Source organism: Vanellus vanellus (genome assembly GCF_965231255.1).
Source record: "Vanellus vanellus genome assembly, chromosome: 10".
Classification (NCBI taxonomy): domain Eukaryota; kingdom Metazoa; phylum Chordata; class Aves; order Charadriiformes; family Charadriidae; genus Vanellus; species Vanellus vanellus.
This window is the reverse complement of record NC_138915.1, coordinates 14,718,864-14,735,109: the sequence shown is the minus strand read 5'-3', so window position 1 is coordinate 14,735,109 and position 16,246 is coordinate 14,718,864. Positions and strand designations below refer to the sequence as shown.

The 16,246-nt window shown below is 63.4% G+C and overlaps 1 protein-coding gene across 1 annotated transcript; it reads left to right on the top strand.

The window, feature by feature from the left end:
• Positions 1-3,908: 3,908 nt before the first annotated feature.
• LOC309675845 (phosphatidylinositol 3,4,5-trisphosphate 5-phosphatase 2-like) lies at positions 3,909-14,655 on the top strand (the record flags this gene model as incomplete). The annotated part of the gene is made up of 27 exons (XM_082488247.1): positions 3,909-4,045; positions 5,345-5,408; positions 6,149-6,287; positions 6,373-6,523; positions 6,647-6,791; positions 6,919-7,002; positions 7,394-7,480; positions 7,765-7,872; positions 7,963-8,077; positions 8,258-8,364; positions 8,584-8,686; positions 9,107-9,303; positions 9,641-9,758; positions 9,870-9,966; positions 10,147-10,285; positions 10,399-10,498; positions 10,857-10,945; positions 11,183-11,264; positions 11,367-11,456; positions 11,558-11,674; positions 11,768-11,856; positions 12,055-12,142; positions 12,372-12,527; positions 12,646-12,727; positions 12,806-13,313; positions 13,595-13,815; positions 13,961-14,655. 27 exons carry the CDS (start codon positions 3,909-3,911, stop codon positions 14,091-14,093), a joined length of 3,546 nt encoding a protein of 1,181 aa, XP_082344373.1. The 3' UTR covers positions 14,094-14,655.
• Positions 14,656-16,246: the final 1,591 nt, after the last annotated feature.

Sequence of the window (16,246 nt, the reverse complement as noted above, 5' to 3'; positions counted from 1 at the left end):
ACCTGCTGTGGTCCAGGGCACATGGGACACCCTTGCCACAGGGACACTGATGTACAAGATGATGGAGCAAAGGCACACACAAGGCTCAGGGTTGCAATAGCAACTCCCACACTAGGCTTTGCTCCCCCTGATGCAGCAGCAAAGGGCCAACCACCCCTCAGTGGTGAGACATGGACCTGCCACCATCCCCTGGCACCACCGGGCAATCTGCTCAGCCCCACGTCGTTTCATAACACCAGAGGCTGGCCTCGCCTGACCCGATTAGCACATCATTAATTCAAGGTTTGCTGCTGCAAATAGAAAACTGTTGAAAGCACAGAGTGGATTTGCCTTACAGCAGCCGGGAAAGAAGTGCTCCCCACTACCATCCTTCCTCGGCTGCAGCCGGTGCGCAGGATCCCCCTCCCGCAGGGGTGGCTGCAGGATGCTCGTGTGGATGCTGCCCCCAGGTCAGCCCTAGGGACAGGGCACAGATCACAAGGATAGCTCAGGGCAGCCTGCAAACTGCTCCAGCAAGGTCCCACTCCTCTTCCTCACCTCCAACACCCCTCAATCCCTTGCCTGCTTGGCCAGACCATTTGCTCTGAGCATGCACTTGGTTCTGAGCACCAAGGTCAGGATGTCCCGAGTCACCAGTGTACCTCCATCCCAGAGCTGCCAGCAGCCTCCTCCCAGCACCCTGGATTAGCTCAACAACCTTTATCACATGGGTACCAACCCCTCCCAAACACAGCCCACCTGTGCCTTTGCCCCGTGGGCCACCAGGAGCCACTGGGAGCCACCACAAGCCATCTGTACCAGCCCCACTGCTCAGGGCTTTAGCTGTCAGCACACGTTGTCTGGGGATGGGACTTGTGATTTCTTTAATTGCGCACAGGAGAGCTGCTTAGTTTGCAGATTAGTGGGTGCTATTTCTGCCAAGGTCAGGGGGACATGTGAACTGTGACCTTCCTGCTGGTGGATGGAAGAGGAGGAGGAGGAGGCAGCCCTACCTGGATGCCTGCTGCCCAGCTGGGGGGGGACGGTGGGGCAGCCACCCCCAGCACCTAATCCAGAGCTCTGTTTGCAGGTCTCCGTTAGGCTTTTAATAAGGCTCCTGAGACTGGTGCCGTCCACAAGGGCATGGTTGTAGGGTCTGCGGAGCATGGCGAGGATGGAGAGCAGATTTCATTATGGGTGGCTTCAGCTCAGTTTAATCCTGACTGCATGGATTCAGCCAAGGAGACTTTGCCCAGGTGCAGGAGCAGATATTTCCCCCCCCAAAGCAGTGGTGAGACGGACAGACCACATCCCTTCCCGCGCTCGCACCATGCTCCGAACCAAGCACTGGGGAAGGAAGCTGGGGGATGCAGTGTGGTGTTAAAAATAACAGGGAAATGAGAGAGGGCTTCTTCCTTTTTCCTGTTTAATAAATGGCCAAAGACTCCTCTCATCTGCCTCATCCCACATGTCCCTCCAGGTCCACCCACTGTGTGAAGCTCAGCTCAACTGGCCACTTCCAGCAGGGCAGGACGTTGGTGGACGTGGAGCTGGTGAAATGCGTGGGGGTCCGGCTTTACCCCTGGCTCCCAATGGACAGTGCCTTGCAGTGTCCTGCCTCCCCGAGGAACAGCCACGGGGCTTCCCGTGGCCTCCTGCTTCAGTGCCCTCGCTCGCAGGGTCTGCCCTCCAAAGGGAGCCCACATGGAGCTGGAGCCACCCAGCAAGGTGTCACCAGTGAACCCACATTGCCTTCCAAAAGACAACTGTCCCCAGGTGCTGGCAGTGCTCCTTGCATGCTGGTGTCAGGGCATGTGGGAACATCACGGCACAGCCTCTGGCACTGCGCACCACAGCAGCCTTACGTAAAAGCTCGCAGCCAGGGCTGCTCATTTCTCGAAGCCCCTCAGAGCTCCAGGTCTTCCTCCTCTGATCTGCATTAAGCGGCGTAGACAGCGGCATTAATCTGACGCCAGGCGCCTCCGCAACTGCAGGGAATTATTGGCCCCCTGTTAAGTAACAGGAGGGAGCAGTGCTGGTGGGAGCGGGTCTCTGGCAGGACGAGGGTCTCCAGCAGGATGGGGGTCTCCAGCCGCTGTGCAGCCTGGAGCTGCCAGCCCAAAATCAGGCAGGCTGCCCAACTTCTCGGTGGCCTCAACTACAGGTTCCTCTTGAGGCCAAGAGCCCAGGAGGAAGCCTGGGCAGGGGCTTTTGGCACATCCATGCTGGTCCCTTTGTGTTGGGCTCATAGCTGCAGGGGTCAGCTCCTGATGCCAAGGGTGGCAGACAGATGGGTCTGTGGCTTGGCACGGCACTTCATCCTCCTCCTCCTCCTCTGGCAGGAACCCACTGTCCTGTCTCCCTCCGGAGCATCCCTGGTGCTCCCAGGTACTCTGACAGCAGATGGTGGCAGCTGCTCATCTGTAATTAATTGTTGTTAATCGCCCTAGCGCAGCTCAAGCCAGCCACTTGCCCAGGCCACCGCCGGCACGTGCATGGCCTGCTTGCTGCTTGCCACGAGGAGCAAAATCTCTGGGTCTGCACTTGGGAGCTGTGGGAACCCTGGTGCTGTTTGCAGCCTCATCCTGCTGGGAAAAGTCTCCTGCCTTCCTGACCCCTTCCCAGGAGCCCCTGAACCCTGCTTCCCTTCTGCCCGGAGGCAGCGCACCCACAGATGGGGTGACAAGAATTGCATCACGGGCGCTCAGCTCTCTGGGCTGCCTGGTGCCCACAGCATCTCTGTCTCCATGTGGCCGACAGCGAACAGCAGAGCTCAGCCCCGGCACAGGCAGCAAGGTCCCCAGGAGTGGGCAGCTCAGTCACTGCCCACACGCTGCCCATGTGCCCACCACCCCAAACACATTTCAGGGGCTTGCTGCTGTGCCCCACTGCTGGCAGTCCCCTCTCCCGGCGTCCTGTTCGAGGGATGGGGCTCTCCCCCTTCCATTGCCCCTCGCCCCCGGGGAAGATGGGCAGCGGGGAGCGGGGTGGAGGCAGAGCCCTGGCTGCAGGACTGCTGCTGCCCGCTCCCTGCCATGCTCAGCCCCGCATGGCCACAGGCTTCCCCCTGTAGCAGGGCTGGAGTGGGAGGAGGAGCGAGGAGGCTGGTCCTGGCGTGGGGCGAGCAGAGCGCAGAGAAGGAGGAAGAGCGCGGCAGCTGCCGCGGTGCCGAGCGAGCGGCACAGGGCACGGAGAGGGTGGGCCTGGCCGGTGGGGCCGGAGAGTGGGGGCACCGGGGTGGGTGCTGCTTGACCCCACACTGCCGCCCCGACGGGCCGTGTGTGCCGGGCGTGCTCCGCGGAAGGAAGCCCAGAACAGCCGGTACAGCATCACGGCTCCGGTCCTGCTTGGCTGCACCCTGAAAGCTCAGCTCGCTGTCCCCAGCACCCTGCAAGAGCCGCGGGAGCACCACACCACATCTGAGAGGGACGGTGAGTGTGTCTGACGAGGTCTGGGCTCCTGCGTGCTGCCGGGATGCCAGCATGGCCTGTCCTCGTCGTGCACCAGGGCAGGATGGTGGCCCCAGGGCTGGGGTGGGAGCACGGGGTGATTCCCCCTGCGGGAAAGGTCTAATAGCTGATCTGCCCTTCTCTGCCCCCGTGCACCACACAGGCTGGAGCCCCCCACGATGAGGAGCATTCGGACCCCCAGCATCCCCCAGCTGCCCCCCCGGTCCTGCTTCTGCCACACTGCCTGGCCGCAGTGCACCCGGTCCCCATGAACATCACCTCGGTGGCTGCACATCACCTTCTGGGACCTCCAGCCACTAGCTCGCTCGGGTACCAGGGGGCTGGTTCCCTCACTCTGCCCACACCTTCACCTTCCCCAACCGACCCCGTGTGGCAGCCGATGGCCAGCATCCACTGCTGAGCCCCGATGCGGGGCTGGGACAGGGACACAGTGCAGCCAGTGTCCTGCTGCCTTGGAGGATGGCAGCAGCAAGCTGGTACCACCGGGACATCAGCCGAGTGGTGGCGGAGGAGCTGCTGGCCAAGGCCGGGCGGGATGGCTGCTTCCTGGTGCGGGACAGCGAGTCGGTCTCGGGGGCGTACGCCCTCTGCCTCCTGTGAGTCACTTGCCTGGCTTCTGCTCGCAGCTTCTCTCTCTTGTCCCTCGCTGGGGTCCTTCTGTCCCTCTCCCTGCTGTAGGCTGCGGGCTCCAGGCACAGCAATCCCGGCACTGCCCCTCAGGCTGGCTCTGCCAAAACCTGGCAGAAAAGCCTTCTGCAGTGATGCCAGCGGGGTGAGCGTGGTGCCAGCTCTCTGGCGCAGGGGGTTTTGAGTGATCCCCAGGCCAGACCAGTGGAGAACCCTGTGTCCCTGGGAGCAGGCAGAAGCCCGGGCCAGCAGTCCTGACCAGCACCAGGGTAGCTGAAAGGAGAACCCAAAATCAAGGGCACGCCAAGCCATTTTGGGCTGCCCGCCATCCCGGCCCCGTGCGTGGGAGCGGGAGAGGCTGACTCGCATCGCCCTGCCTCTGCGAAAACAAACATCCCCTGTCCCTCCAACCCCCAACACGGCCGCATCCGGACCGCGGCGCTCGCTGTTAACATCTCAGCTGCCGGGACTCGGGGGCTGCATCCCCTGCCGCTCACGGGCCCCCTCGCCGTTCTCCATGCCTGGGACCAGGCTTGCAGCCCCTGGAAGTGCTGCTGCTGGGGCTGCCTGCACCCCTCCTTGCTGCCTGCACCCTTCCTGCGGCCGAGCGACACGTCTGCAGCGGGGAGCGCGCGGGGCGGTGTCTCGGCGGGTTTGGCAGGATGCCACCCCCTTTCCGACGGCTGGCCTGGCCCGGCGCGCAGGATAAATTGCAAACACATGGTGCCGAGGGGCGCGGGGGGTTGCAGGGCACGCCAGGGGTTCAGCCGGCAGCCGCCCTGGCTCTGCCAGCATCCCAGCACTGAGCCGGAGGTCAGGGCGATGCCAGACGGGACGGTGGCATGGGCAGGGATGCTGCGGTGGCCTTGCAGAGAGTAGTCACAGTCACAGGGAGCACAGAACCCAGCTCCGGCTAGCCAAAACCCCTCACTGCTATGCGGAGCCACGGGGTTGTAGGTGCCCCAGCAAATGCTGACAGAGATGTGGCTGAGCTCCGGCGTGCCGTGGCCGTGCTGTGGCCATGCCCACTGCAGGCAGGGTGCTGTTTGGAGGCAGGGGGACATTGCACATCCTCCCCTGCCAATGGGTACAGACCCAGAGCTGAGGGTGATGCTTTTATTTCCAGAAATGAGAGCTCAGTTCCTCTCTCTGCAGAGGGGACGGGGTGTTTGCATCGGGGCTGGGTACCAAGCACACCCCCGAGTGCTGCCATGTGCCCACAATGTCATGAGGGGCACGGCGCGGGACCTTTGTCTGCTCTCTCCCAGGTTCCAGCGACATGTCCACACCTACCGCATCCTCCCTGATGATGAGGGGCTGCTCTCCGTCCAGGTGGGTGCCGCAGTGCGTGCCCAGAGGCTGAGTGCCACCGGGGTGCACTCCCTGCCCTGGCTAATGCCGCCAGGCGCCATGCCGGGGGGGCCACCGGCTGCAAGCTAGGGCACGAGCAGGATGCGAATATGAAGGAGCTGGGGTGCCTGCCCTCCCTGACACGCCGTGAGCGAGCGGTGCGGTTTGCTTTTTGCATGAGCTGCCTACAACGCCCAGCACAACAGGATGCGAGCGCTTTGCAGCCACCCCTTCGGCACGGGGCCGCCTAGAAGGCTGCCTGCCCTCCAGCCCCACGGCTGCCGCCAGCCCACCCGGGGCAGCACAGCAAAACGCCTGTCCTCTTCCTGCCGCCATCCCCTGCCCCAGCTTGGCCACGCAGCACTGATCCCTGCAACAGCTGTCACCATGATGCCTGTCCTGGCTGCCGGCTCGGCCTCGCTTCCCCTCTTTCACTTCACGTTTCTCCTGGTACCCAGCTCCCTGCAGCCGCTCCTTCTGACACCCTAAAAAGAGCATCCCCATCTGCTGCTCAAGGCAGATGTCTCCACACTCCTTGCTCCGCTGCCCTGCCAGGGGCTGGGGTGAGCTCCCCGTGGGGCTGGCATCCAGCCGGGCACATTTTGGAGGACAGACCCACTCGACAGGCAGTCTGGTCCACAGCCTGGTGAGGGACTGCTCCAGCACGCGGAGCCAGTGGAGGGGGGGACATGACGATGCTCCCCCCCTCTCTGCCTCCCCAGACCATCCAGGGCATCCAGGCCAAGTGCTTCCGCACCCTCCCAGACCTGATCAGCGCGTACCAGCAGCCCAACAACGGGCTGGTGACACCGCTGCTCTACCCTGTGCACCGGCCGAGGCAGGCGGCCGACGAGGACTCAGGTGAGCCGGGGAGGGAGCAGAGGGGGCTGCACCCGGCTGTGAGCGGGGACGGGGTCCTGCTGAGCTGGCTGTCCTCTGCCCACAGACGGGGAGGATGGCCGAGGCAGCGGGCACACGGTGAGCGCAGTCCCGACTGGGGGAGCTGGGACAGGCACGTGGCTCAGTGCTCCTGTCGCCGGCCGGACCCACATCTCGCAGCAGCTGCACCAGAGGCTGCAGGAGCAGGTCCACAGCAGGTAATGTGCCCCCGCCCACCCCAGGCTGACGGAGGCGATGGGGTGGGCACGGCCACCCCTCGCTGGCAATGGTGGCACACTCCAGGTGGGGATCTTTCCAAAGATGCCCACCTGCCTTTGCAGCCCGGCCAGTGACTTCATGGGCTTCATGGCTGAGTACCTGAACCACCACCTGCAGCTGGACCTGGAAGCGCTGCGCCATGGACACCCGCAGCTGCGCCATCTCAGCACCGCGCTTGTCACAGCCTGCCGGGCGCTGCACAGGCGAGTGGCCCGGGGCACACATCAGCTGCAGCCACCTACCTCTTCTCTGTCCTCTTTGTGGTGGCCAAGCATGGCACTGAGGCTCGGGAGATGCCCACACTGACTCTCCTGTTCCTCTCCTCTGCAGTGAGATTGACTTCACCCTGGCAGGTCTGGAGACATTGGCCAGGGTGTTCGACCCTCCCGCATCCCCTCGCAGCCCAGCCAGGGAGCAGGTGAGCCCCCCTCGGGCTGTTGCAGCCCCCAGCTGCCTTGTCGCATGTGGCTGGGCATAGCTGGTCTGCGGGGAAGGTGGTCAGGGTGGTTTTGGTGCGTGTTGGCACCCAAAGGAGCTGCACACCCCGTGGTGCTGCTGGTGGTCCCTGGGTGCTGTGTGTGCTGGGGTTCCTGCAGCTGGCAGAGGGGACCTGGCTCCCTGTGGCCTGGGGACAAGCTGGGGGGACTCATTTCTGTGCCCACTCCAGGATGTGGCTGGGGGGGAGAAGCTGCTTCCCCTGCCAGACCCCAGGGACCCCCACATCTCATGGTGCAGCCTGGACCTGCAGGGAGGAATCCACTGCTCCAGTGCCACCACACTGCTCCAAAAATATCCGTCCTTCCCCTCAGGGCCTCCTGACCAGCGATCCGGACCTTGAGCTGCTCCTCAACAAGATATCTACCGTCAACCATCTCCTCTCTTCACTGGAGAAGAAGGTGCCCGTCCCCCCCCTGACGCCAGGCTGGGGAAGCCCAGCTGGGCGCAGGGGGAGCACAGCCACTGTTAACAGCAGCTGCTGCCTGGCTGTGCTGGTACCCTGCGCCAGGGAGCATCGCTCTGCTCCAGCAAACCCCTCATCTGAATTAAACCCTCCAGCAAAGCAGGCTGCCGGGGGTGGCACAGCCCCGGGATGACCCTTGGGGCAGGATGGGCTGGCGCAGGATGCCCAGGGCTCCCCGTTAGCCCAGTCCCCCCAGACCAGCGCCTGTCTCTCCGGCAGGTGCTGAAGTCACTGCAGGAGACAGTGTCAAGGCACAACCTGGCGCTGCCCAGCGTGGCGGCGGCCCCCCCACCGACAGCCAAGCCCCTGGCCGTGCAGAGCTTCGAGGTGAGGGCTGGGGGCATGGTGGGGGCCTGGCATCACTGGTCGGGCAGGGCAGGCATGGGGCCGACCCGGGAGCTGTGTCCCCATCTGCAGGTGAAGGTGGGCAAGTTGCAGCGCGCAGCCCTGATGGTGGATGTGGAGTCGGGCACGGTGGCCATCACCAAGAGGGGCAGTGGGTCCCCGGAGGAGACCATCCCGCAGGACAAAAGTAAGGGGCTGCTGATCCCAACAAGGTGCTGTGGGGCCATGGGATTCCCTGGCACAGGCCTGATGCCAGGGCGATGGGCTGCAGACCCGGTCACACCCTGCGCCCCCATCCCACGCTGCCTGCTGGCACCCACGGTGGGAGGTGAATACCACTATTGCCCCCCTCATGCCCGGTGTTCAGTCCTGCAGCTGATCAAATACCAGAGCATGCAGAGCAAGGTGAGACTGGTGTATGACCGGGAGCCACAGAGGAACCTGAGCAGAGACTTCGTCTTCCCCAATGCACGGGTAAGCAACACTGACTGCGCTCGCCGTCTGTCCTGGAGGAAAACAGAGCTGTTATGTAGGGATGCAGCAAATGGCTGGTCTCAGGGTTCAGACCAGCCCTGCAAGCCCACTCCTATGCCTGGGGGTGATGTCCCCCTGATCCGGCCACTGGCACCTTGTGGGGTGCGGTGGCTCCCAGCTCCCCTTTGGAGGCCCTAAGACACCCATATCATCCTGCAGAAGCGAGAGGCCTTTTGCCAGCTGCTGCAGCTGATGAAGATCCAGCACTCCAACCTGGATGAGCCTGACCTCATCTCAGTGTACGTCGGGACGTGGAACATGGGTAAGGAGCCAGGATAAGGTCACGTTGTCCTGGGAGGCTGTCATGGCTTGTTGGGAGCCCAGGTGGGGTTTGGGAGGTGAGGGAGCTGCCCCAGGAAAGCTGAGGTTCAAGCTGGTCATCAGTGGGAGCAAGAAGCTGGAGAAGACCCTGACTTAGCTGCTTTTGTGTTTGTCTGTCCCATCGGGATCCACTCGCCTGGTGGCTGTCAGGGGAATGGAGAAGCTGGGGTACTGGTGAGAGTTTTGGGTGGTAGCAGTAAATCCAAGCACCAGTCTGGGATGTACGTGAGTGGACCACGATGCTTCCCATCCCCAGCAGTTTCTGGAGATTTGCAGGGTCTGAGGGTGGAGAGGGGCTCAAAGAACTTGGAATCAGCCCTGCGTTGTCTCCCCCTGGTGACCTGCTGTCCCCTGCCCACAGGCAGCACCCCACCACCCCGCTCCCTCGCCTCCTGGCTGACGTCAAGGGGCTTGGGGCGCACGCAGGACGAGACCACCGCCTGCATCCCCCATGACATCTACGTTATTGGCACCCAGGAGAACTCTCTGGGTGACCGCGAGTGGGTCGAATTCCTCCGTGCATCTCTGAAGACCCTGATGGCCATCGACTACCGTGTGGTAACGGCGAGGTGCAGCCTGGACCCCTCGGGCTGTGTCTGGGGGGGCACCCAGCGCTGAGCAGGCTAAAGCCATCCCCTGGCAGTTTCAAGGAGCTGGTTACCAGCAGCCGTCTCTCCAGGGCTCTTACCCCCAAAGCCAGGGTCTTCTCCCACCCCAAATGCAGCCCAGGGAACCTCCTCCTATGCCTGGTGGATCCCATGCAAGGAGTGCCCTCCCCAGGAGCCACCTTTCAGGGATGGGTTGGCTCACCTTGCTGCTTCTCTGTCCCCACCATGCTCAGCCACGGGGCAACGGGGGGGGGGAACAGACAGGCTCACCCCCTGCTGCCCCGCAGGTCGCTCTGCAGTGCCTCTGGAGCATCAAAATCGTGGTGCTGGTGAAGCCCGAGCATGAGCGGCGCATCAGCCATGTCCACACCTCCAGTGTGAAAACTGGGATCGCTAACACACTGGGTAGGGATGGGCACAGGGTGGAGGGGATGCCCCAGAGTGAGGGGGCAGCCTGGGAGCCATCCCAGACCTTCAGGCCCCCTCCAGACCTCAGTGCCCAGCATATCCCTGCAGGGAACAAGGGAGCTGTGGGTGTCTCCTTTCTCTTCAATGGGACCTCCTTTGGCTTCATCAACTGCCACCTGGCCTCCGGCAGCGAGAAGACCCACAGGTGATGGAGGGGCTCTGGGGAATGGGGCTGCTCCCAAGCAGGCAGGTGTCTCAGGGGGCTGGAGAAACCCCAGGTGACTCTGGGGTTGTACCTGTCCCCGTCTGTCCCCACCTAGCAGGGGCAGGGTGAGGTTGAGGTGTTCCCAGGGAGGTTCACATGGTGCTGCCATCCCCTCTGCAGGCGTAACCAGAACTACAGCGACATCCTGCGCTCCCTGGTTCTGGGCGACAAGCGGCTCAGCGCCTTCGACCTCACCCTGCGCTTCACCCACCTCTTCTGGTTCGGGGACCTCAACTACCGCTTGGACATGGATGTGCAGGTGGGACCCCACAGGCACTATGGTTGGGGACAGCAGCACGCTAGTGGTGGCGCTGGTGCAGCTGCAGGGGTGAAAAGAGCCAAGGCTCACCACACCTTCCTCCCCTGGCGCAGGACATCCTTGCCCATATAACCAAGAGGGAGTTTGAAGCCCTCCTGGCTGTTGACCAGCTGAACCTGGAGCGGGAGAAGAGCAAGGTGTTCCTGCGATTCAGTGAGTGTCAGGGCAGAGGGAATGGTTTCCTGACCAAGGAGGGCAGCTGTGGGGGGACAACTGCCCCTGCACTGGTCCCTGCAGCCCTCTCCCTGTGCCACCTCCAGCATGCGGTGAGGTGCTGAAAGCCTGGGGGACCTTGATGTGCACCACGCAACCCACCCGGGGCAGGTCCCTGGTCTCTTCATCCCAAGAGCATGTCAGAGCCTGTCCCTGCACGGCTGGCTGGGGGTGTCATCCATGTGTGAGCCCCAGACGGGGACCATGACACCCCATGGGGACTGTCCCCAGCTGGTTGCAGCTATAGGGACAGGCAGGGATGCTGGCCCCTATGCCACCTCCATGTCTTGGTTTCCAGGTGAGGGTGACATCTCCTTCCCACCCACGTACCGGTACGAGCGGGGTTCCCGGGACAGCTACATGTGGCAGAAGTTCAAGCCCACGGGGGTGAGTTCCTGGAGCCTCCTGCTGAGCTGCAGGACATAGCCACGCAACAGGGATGGCAGCATTGGATGGTGCCAGGGAGGGCTGCATGGTGGTGCTTAGCCCCCATGCCTCTGCCAGCCCATTCCCTCCCCAGAGTGGGTCTGGCCAGGAGGAAGCTCACTTTTTGGGGTGCTGGGGTGCTTTTCTGCAGCCGAACCCAAGGGGGCACTGAAGTCTTCTTTTTTGCCCCATTTTTAGATGAGGATCAATGTCCCCTCGTGGTGTGACCGCATCCTATGGAAGTCGCACCCAGAGACCCATGTTGTCTGTAACTCCTACGGTGAGTAACACTCCAGGGCTGGGGGGAACCTGGGGTGCCCAGCACTACCCACGACCCTGGGGATTGGGGTCCATCACCCAGCTGCCCCCTCCTGCCATGCAGGCTGCACTGACGACATCGTAACCAGTGACCACTCACCTGTCTTTGCCACCTTTGAGGTGGGAGTAACGTCACAGTTTGTGCCCAAGAAAGGTAAGGGGTTGGGGTCTGTCACCCCCCGTGCCCGGTTTGGGGTAAGCTCTGGCTGCGGGTGTTTGCGCGGTGCACACTGACCCACCGGTACTGGCCTTCAGCTCCCGGATCTGGCCCCGAGGCCCTGGCCTGCATCGAGTGGGAGAGCATCGAGGTGATTGTGAAAACCGCCAGTCGCAGCAAGTGCTACATCGAGTTTCACTCCTACTGCCTGGAGGGTGAGGTGGCCCCTGGTGCCAGGGTGCTGGGGGGTATGCTGCGGGGGCAAACCAGCCCCGGCTGGAGCTGTGCCCCCCATTCTCCCCTTACAGAGGTCCAGCGGAGTGGGGAAAACACCTCCCAGAGCTGTGACATCCCCGGCTTCCTCAAGTTGGGATGGTCTGCAAAGCATCTGCCTGTGGTATGCACTGGGGTGGCCGATGCTGCCCCCTCCAGCCCTCGAGCATCCTCCTCCCTCCTCTTCCCCATCCCTCCTGCTGGCTCCATACCCTGAACACCAAGGGGCGCTGGGGGCTGTCACCACCCCCCCCAGGACAGAGTCACCCCTGTGCCTCCCTGCCCTGAGGCAGCTCTCCTGAGCACCCATCTCTGTGTGCAGCTGAACCCCATCCTGCCAGACCTGGAGTACCTGGGGGACCAGCACCTGCTGCTCAGCATCAAGGGTGTGGAGAGCTGCGAGTCCTACGGTGCGTGTGGGATGGTGCCATGGGGGTCATGGTGGTGGCATGGGGGGGTGCCAAGCATAGCCCCTGCAGGACTCAAGTAACAGCTTGCTGTGTGTAAGGTTTTGCAGCTGGAGTTTGCCAGAAGGGACCCTGGCACCCGCCCTGCTCCAGGGTGCCACTGCATACGAGGGGCTCGCCTGCCCCCCGAGCTGCCCGGGGGGGCCAATGCAGGCGTGCGCTGTGCCCGCAGGTGAGTGCTGCATCGCAATGAGGTCGATGATTGGCAGCATGGCCCAGCAGTTCGAGACCTTCCTCTTCCACCGTGGCGAGGAGACGGGCTCCATGCGTGGCTGGATGAAGGTCCGGGTTCCCAAGGACAGGCGCAGCACCCGCGAGAGGCTCTACGGTAATGCGGCCGTGCGCCAGCCCCCTCCCATCGCCCTGGGAACGGGGGTTTGGGGCCACGCTCGGGCACGGCGTGGCTGTACCTGGTGGGGAGAGGCCAGATTTCGATGCCTTTGCAGAGTGGATCAGCTTCGAGGAGGAGGATGCCGAGCCAGCAGCAGACACCCCGATGTGCCCCAAGCCATCCCTGCAGCACCTCAGGTACCCCAGCTGGGCTCTGCCCCGCCATGAGCCCCGGCCATGGGGTGATGCTGAGCCCTCGCCTGCCGTGCTTTGCAGGAGCCGGCCCCGCAGCCTTCCAGAGCCAGCCGCTGGCTACACCAACCCAGCCTACTTCATCTTCGAGGGGGTCCCCAACACGTGGGTGGCATCCCCTGACACTGGCGAAGCCCACGGCAAGCAGGTGGAGAGCCCGGCCGGGGGCCAGCAGTGCCAGAGCTCCCCTGGGGTGCAAGTCCCTTCACCCTCAGAGGAAGAGCGATGGGGCATCCAGCCTCGCTGTGTGCCAGGGCGCCCATCCCATGGCCACCCACTCAGCCCCCCCAGTGTGGGCCAGCAGAAGAGACCCAAATCGGCCATCCTGGTGAGGGACACACCGGGGCTGGGCGACTGCTCGCTGACAGCGCTGCACATGGCCACCTGCCTGAGCCAGCTGGACTGGGCATCCGCTGAGCACAGAGGGAACAACCAGAAGACCCTGCTATGCCAGACCCACAGCACCCTGGAGCCGCCTCCACGGCCCAGCCGGGAGGTGCTGAGGTGCACACCGGATGCTCACCCTGGAGAGGTACCGCTGTGGTCTCCGTGGGGATCTGAAGCTCAGCTGAGGGATTTGGGGAGCTCAGGGAGTGGGGGCACCTGCTTTTGGCTGTGGGGTCACCAGCAGATGCGAGGTCCCACCCCCATGGCAGTGCTCTGCCTGGTGGAGCCATAATGATGCAGGCAGTGGGATACAGTGGAAGGTGGAGGAGCAGCAATGTGCCCAGTTTGTGCGGGGTGAGGATGTGAAGGTAGAGACTTCGTGGTCCTGGTGTGACGCTGCTGGTGTCCTTGTTCTTCTTTCCCCAGTGGCGCTGTGACAGGGAGGAGTGGCCCCGTGGTGTTGGCCAATGCCTGGGCCACCTCAGCTCGCAGCAGGATGAGGAAAGGCTGCAGGAACATGGCTGGGACCACCTGGAGTTCTTCAGATACCCCCAGTCCCTGGAGCTTGGACAGGGGGGCACCGTCCGGGCCAGCTCCTGTGGCCCTAGGGTCCCTGGCAGAGCCCCGCACCCCGGGGTGGAGGAGAGGTGAGCGTTGGGGTGAGGATGCAGCAGGGCAGGGGCAGGAAGATATCAAGTCCCCACATCTCCATGGAAGTCCTTGGTCCATGCAGGCTCCTTGCTCCCTCTCTGGGGCTCCTCTTGCACTTGCTCCCCCTTGCCCCGTGCACAGAGATGTCACAGAGCAGAACCTGCTGGAGGCTGGGGTGCTCAGCCCAACCCATCCCCAGCTCATCCATGGCAAGCTTGGTGAGGGCACTGCGGTGAGCCTGCTGCGGAGACCCAACCTCAGACCCAGTGTCTAGAGTGCCTATCCTGCCCCAGCACCCACATGTGCTCTCCTCTGTGGAGCTCCTGGGGCAGACAGACAGCAGCTGAGGAGGACCAGGCAGGCAGGCACCCATGGCTGGACCTATTGGCCATGCTTCCAACTTGTCTGGCCTCACCAGCAAGTGACTTATTTGGAAAGTCTCAGGAAGCTCCTGTGGCCATTGGGATGGACACTTTCTGGGTCTTTCTGCCTGTGTCCGTCTTCCCTCCCCAAAGCAATGGAAAGACCATGCTGAACCACATCAGCAAGGAGGGATGGGGGACGTGAGAGATGTTCAGGCTGCTTGGGAAGTGAGGACCACTAGGCGCTTTGGACCTCGAGGCTCACCGTCTTCAGACAACTTGCAGCCTGCAAGGGCACAGGTATCTGTGGCCAGCCCACCCTTGTGCCTTTGGCCTCGGCAGCTGTTACCTCCTCCCTGGGCATAGCCCTGGTCAGATGGTGTTCCCAGAGGACTTCTCCTACAGGGGCCGCTCCTGAGGCTGCAGCGCTGTTTCCTTATGAGATGCCCCTTCCTGTCTCCATCCAGAATAAAGTCTCAGGGACACTGGGGTGTGTGTGTGTGCAACGCCTGGTTCTGGAGGGAGTGTGCTGAGCCAAGCCGAGCCAGGCAAGCTGGTTGGGGAGAGCACTGGCTCCCAGTGCCTCGTCGAGTCCAGGAGCATTGCCTCCCACCTTCCCCTTGTTTAATTTGAGACCCTGCAAACCCCAACCCTCGAGGCTGTCCTTGCCCAGTGTCCCATGGGGCTCCAGCACAGGGCCGGGCTGGCTCTGCACTCAGCAGGTGCTTGTGGTGGCACGGTTCCCCTCTGAACACGCTGGCTCTGCTCGCTCAGCCCCGCACACCCACGGTCCCCCATGCTCTCCCTCTCTAGCCGAGCCTCCCCGAGGCTGCCTCTGCACTGGCCACCCAGCCCCTCGCGCCTCTGCTCCCCCCGAGCCAACCCGCTCTCGTCCTCAGTCCCCCACATCTCAAGGTGCACCCGTTCGTGCCCGGTGTGCCCTGTTCATTGCAACGCTGACACATTTGCCCCGCACCCACTCTTCACCCACCTGCACGCTCGCGAAGGAGTTAAGTCCCCTGGACCAGGCGCAGCTCTGCAGACAATAGGGGGACACACTGGCCCCAAACATGGGACTCAGCAGGGCCCTAGCTGCTGAGACACCCGAGGTGGCCCTGGTTTTGGGGACACTATGCCCAGGCTGGCCTCAAGGTGGCAGTGGCCACCTTTGTCCCCAGGACTGCCCCGCAGAGCTGGGGTGCCAGCAGGACAGCACCCTGGGGTGCAGGCACTGCCGGGACCCGCATGGCCCCAGTGGGGCAGGGAGGCTGCCATGGGGTGGGCGAGGGGCCGTGGTCACCATGGGCAGGGGGCTGCAGTCCCCACGGATGAGGGGCTATGGCCCCCGTGGTAGAGGGGCCATGGGCCCCATAAGTGAGGGACTGTGGTCCACATAAGCGAGAGACCGTGGCTAAGGGTCTTTGGCGCCCACGAGGAAAGGGCTGTGACCCCATGGGTGAAGCCCACACATCCCATGTCTGGGGGCCTGCTGCAGGGGCTGCAGATGACCCAAAGCCTGCAAGGGTGATAGGATGGGAGCACAGTGGGGCTGAGCCCCGCAGGCAGCCCCTGGGGTGGGCAGGGACGCGGGCAGGGACGCTGCGGGCTCGGGCTCCTGCCCCCGCCTCCGCCCGCCTCCAGCCCTGCCTCTCCTGGGCACTTTGCTCCCAGCAGTGGGAGAGCGGGAGCGGGCACAGACGGCACAGCACGGCGAAGGGCAGCCTGCAGTCCCACCAGCATGGCCCCCAGCCCTACGAGGGACAGGAGCTCCCCAGGGGTGCCCAACTCCTGAAAGCCACCCCAGCTCAGGACTGCAGGTGAGCTGGGGCAGCCCACGCCTGGTGGAGGGCAGCAGCCAGGGTGACCCTACCATGGCCATGCGATGGCCATGCAAAGCCAGCTGGGCTCCAGGGGGCTCTGTGGGTAGCAGCTTTGGCCCCACAAAGGGACAGAGGTCAGATCCCCAGGGCTGGATGGATGTGGGGTGGGAGCCAGCCAGTTCTTCCCATCCGTCCACCATCCCCAAATCCCTCCGTGCATCCTTCTCCCTAACATGCCACTGCCT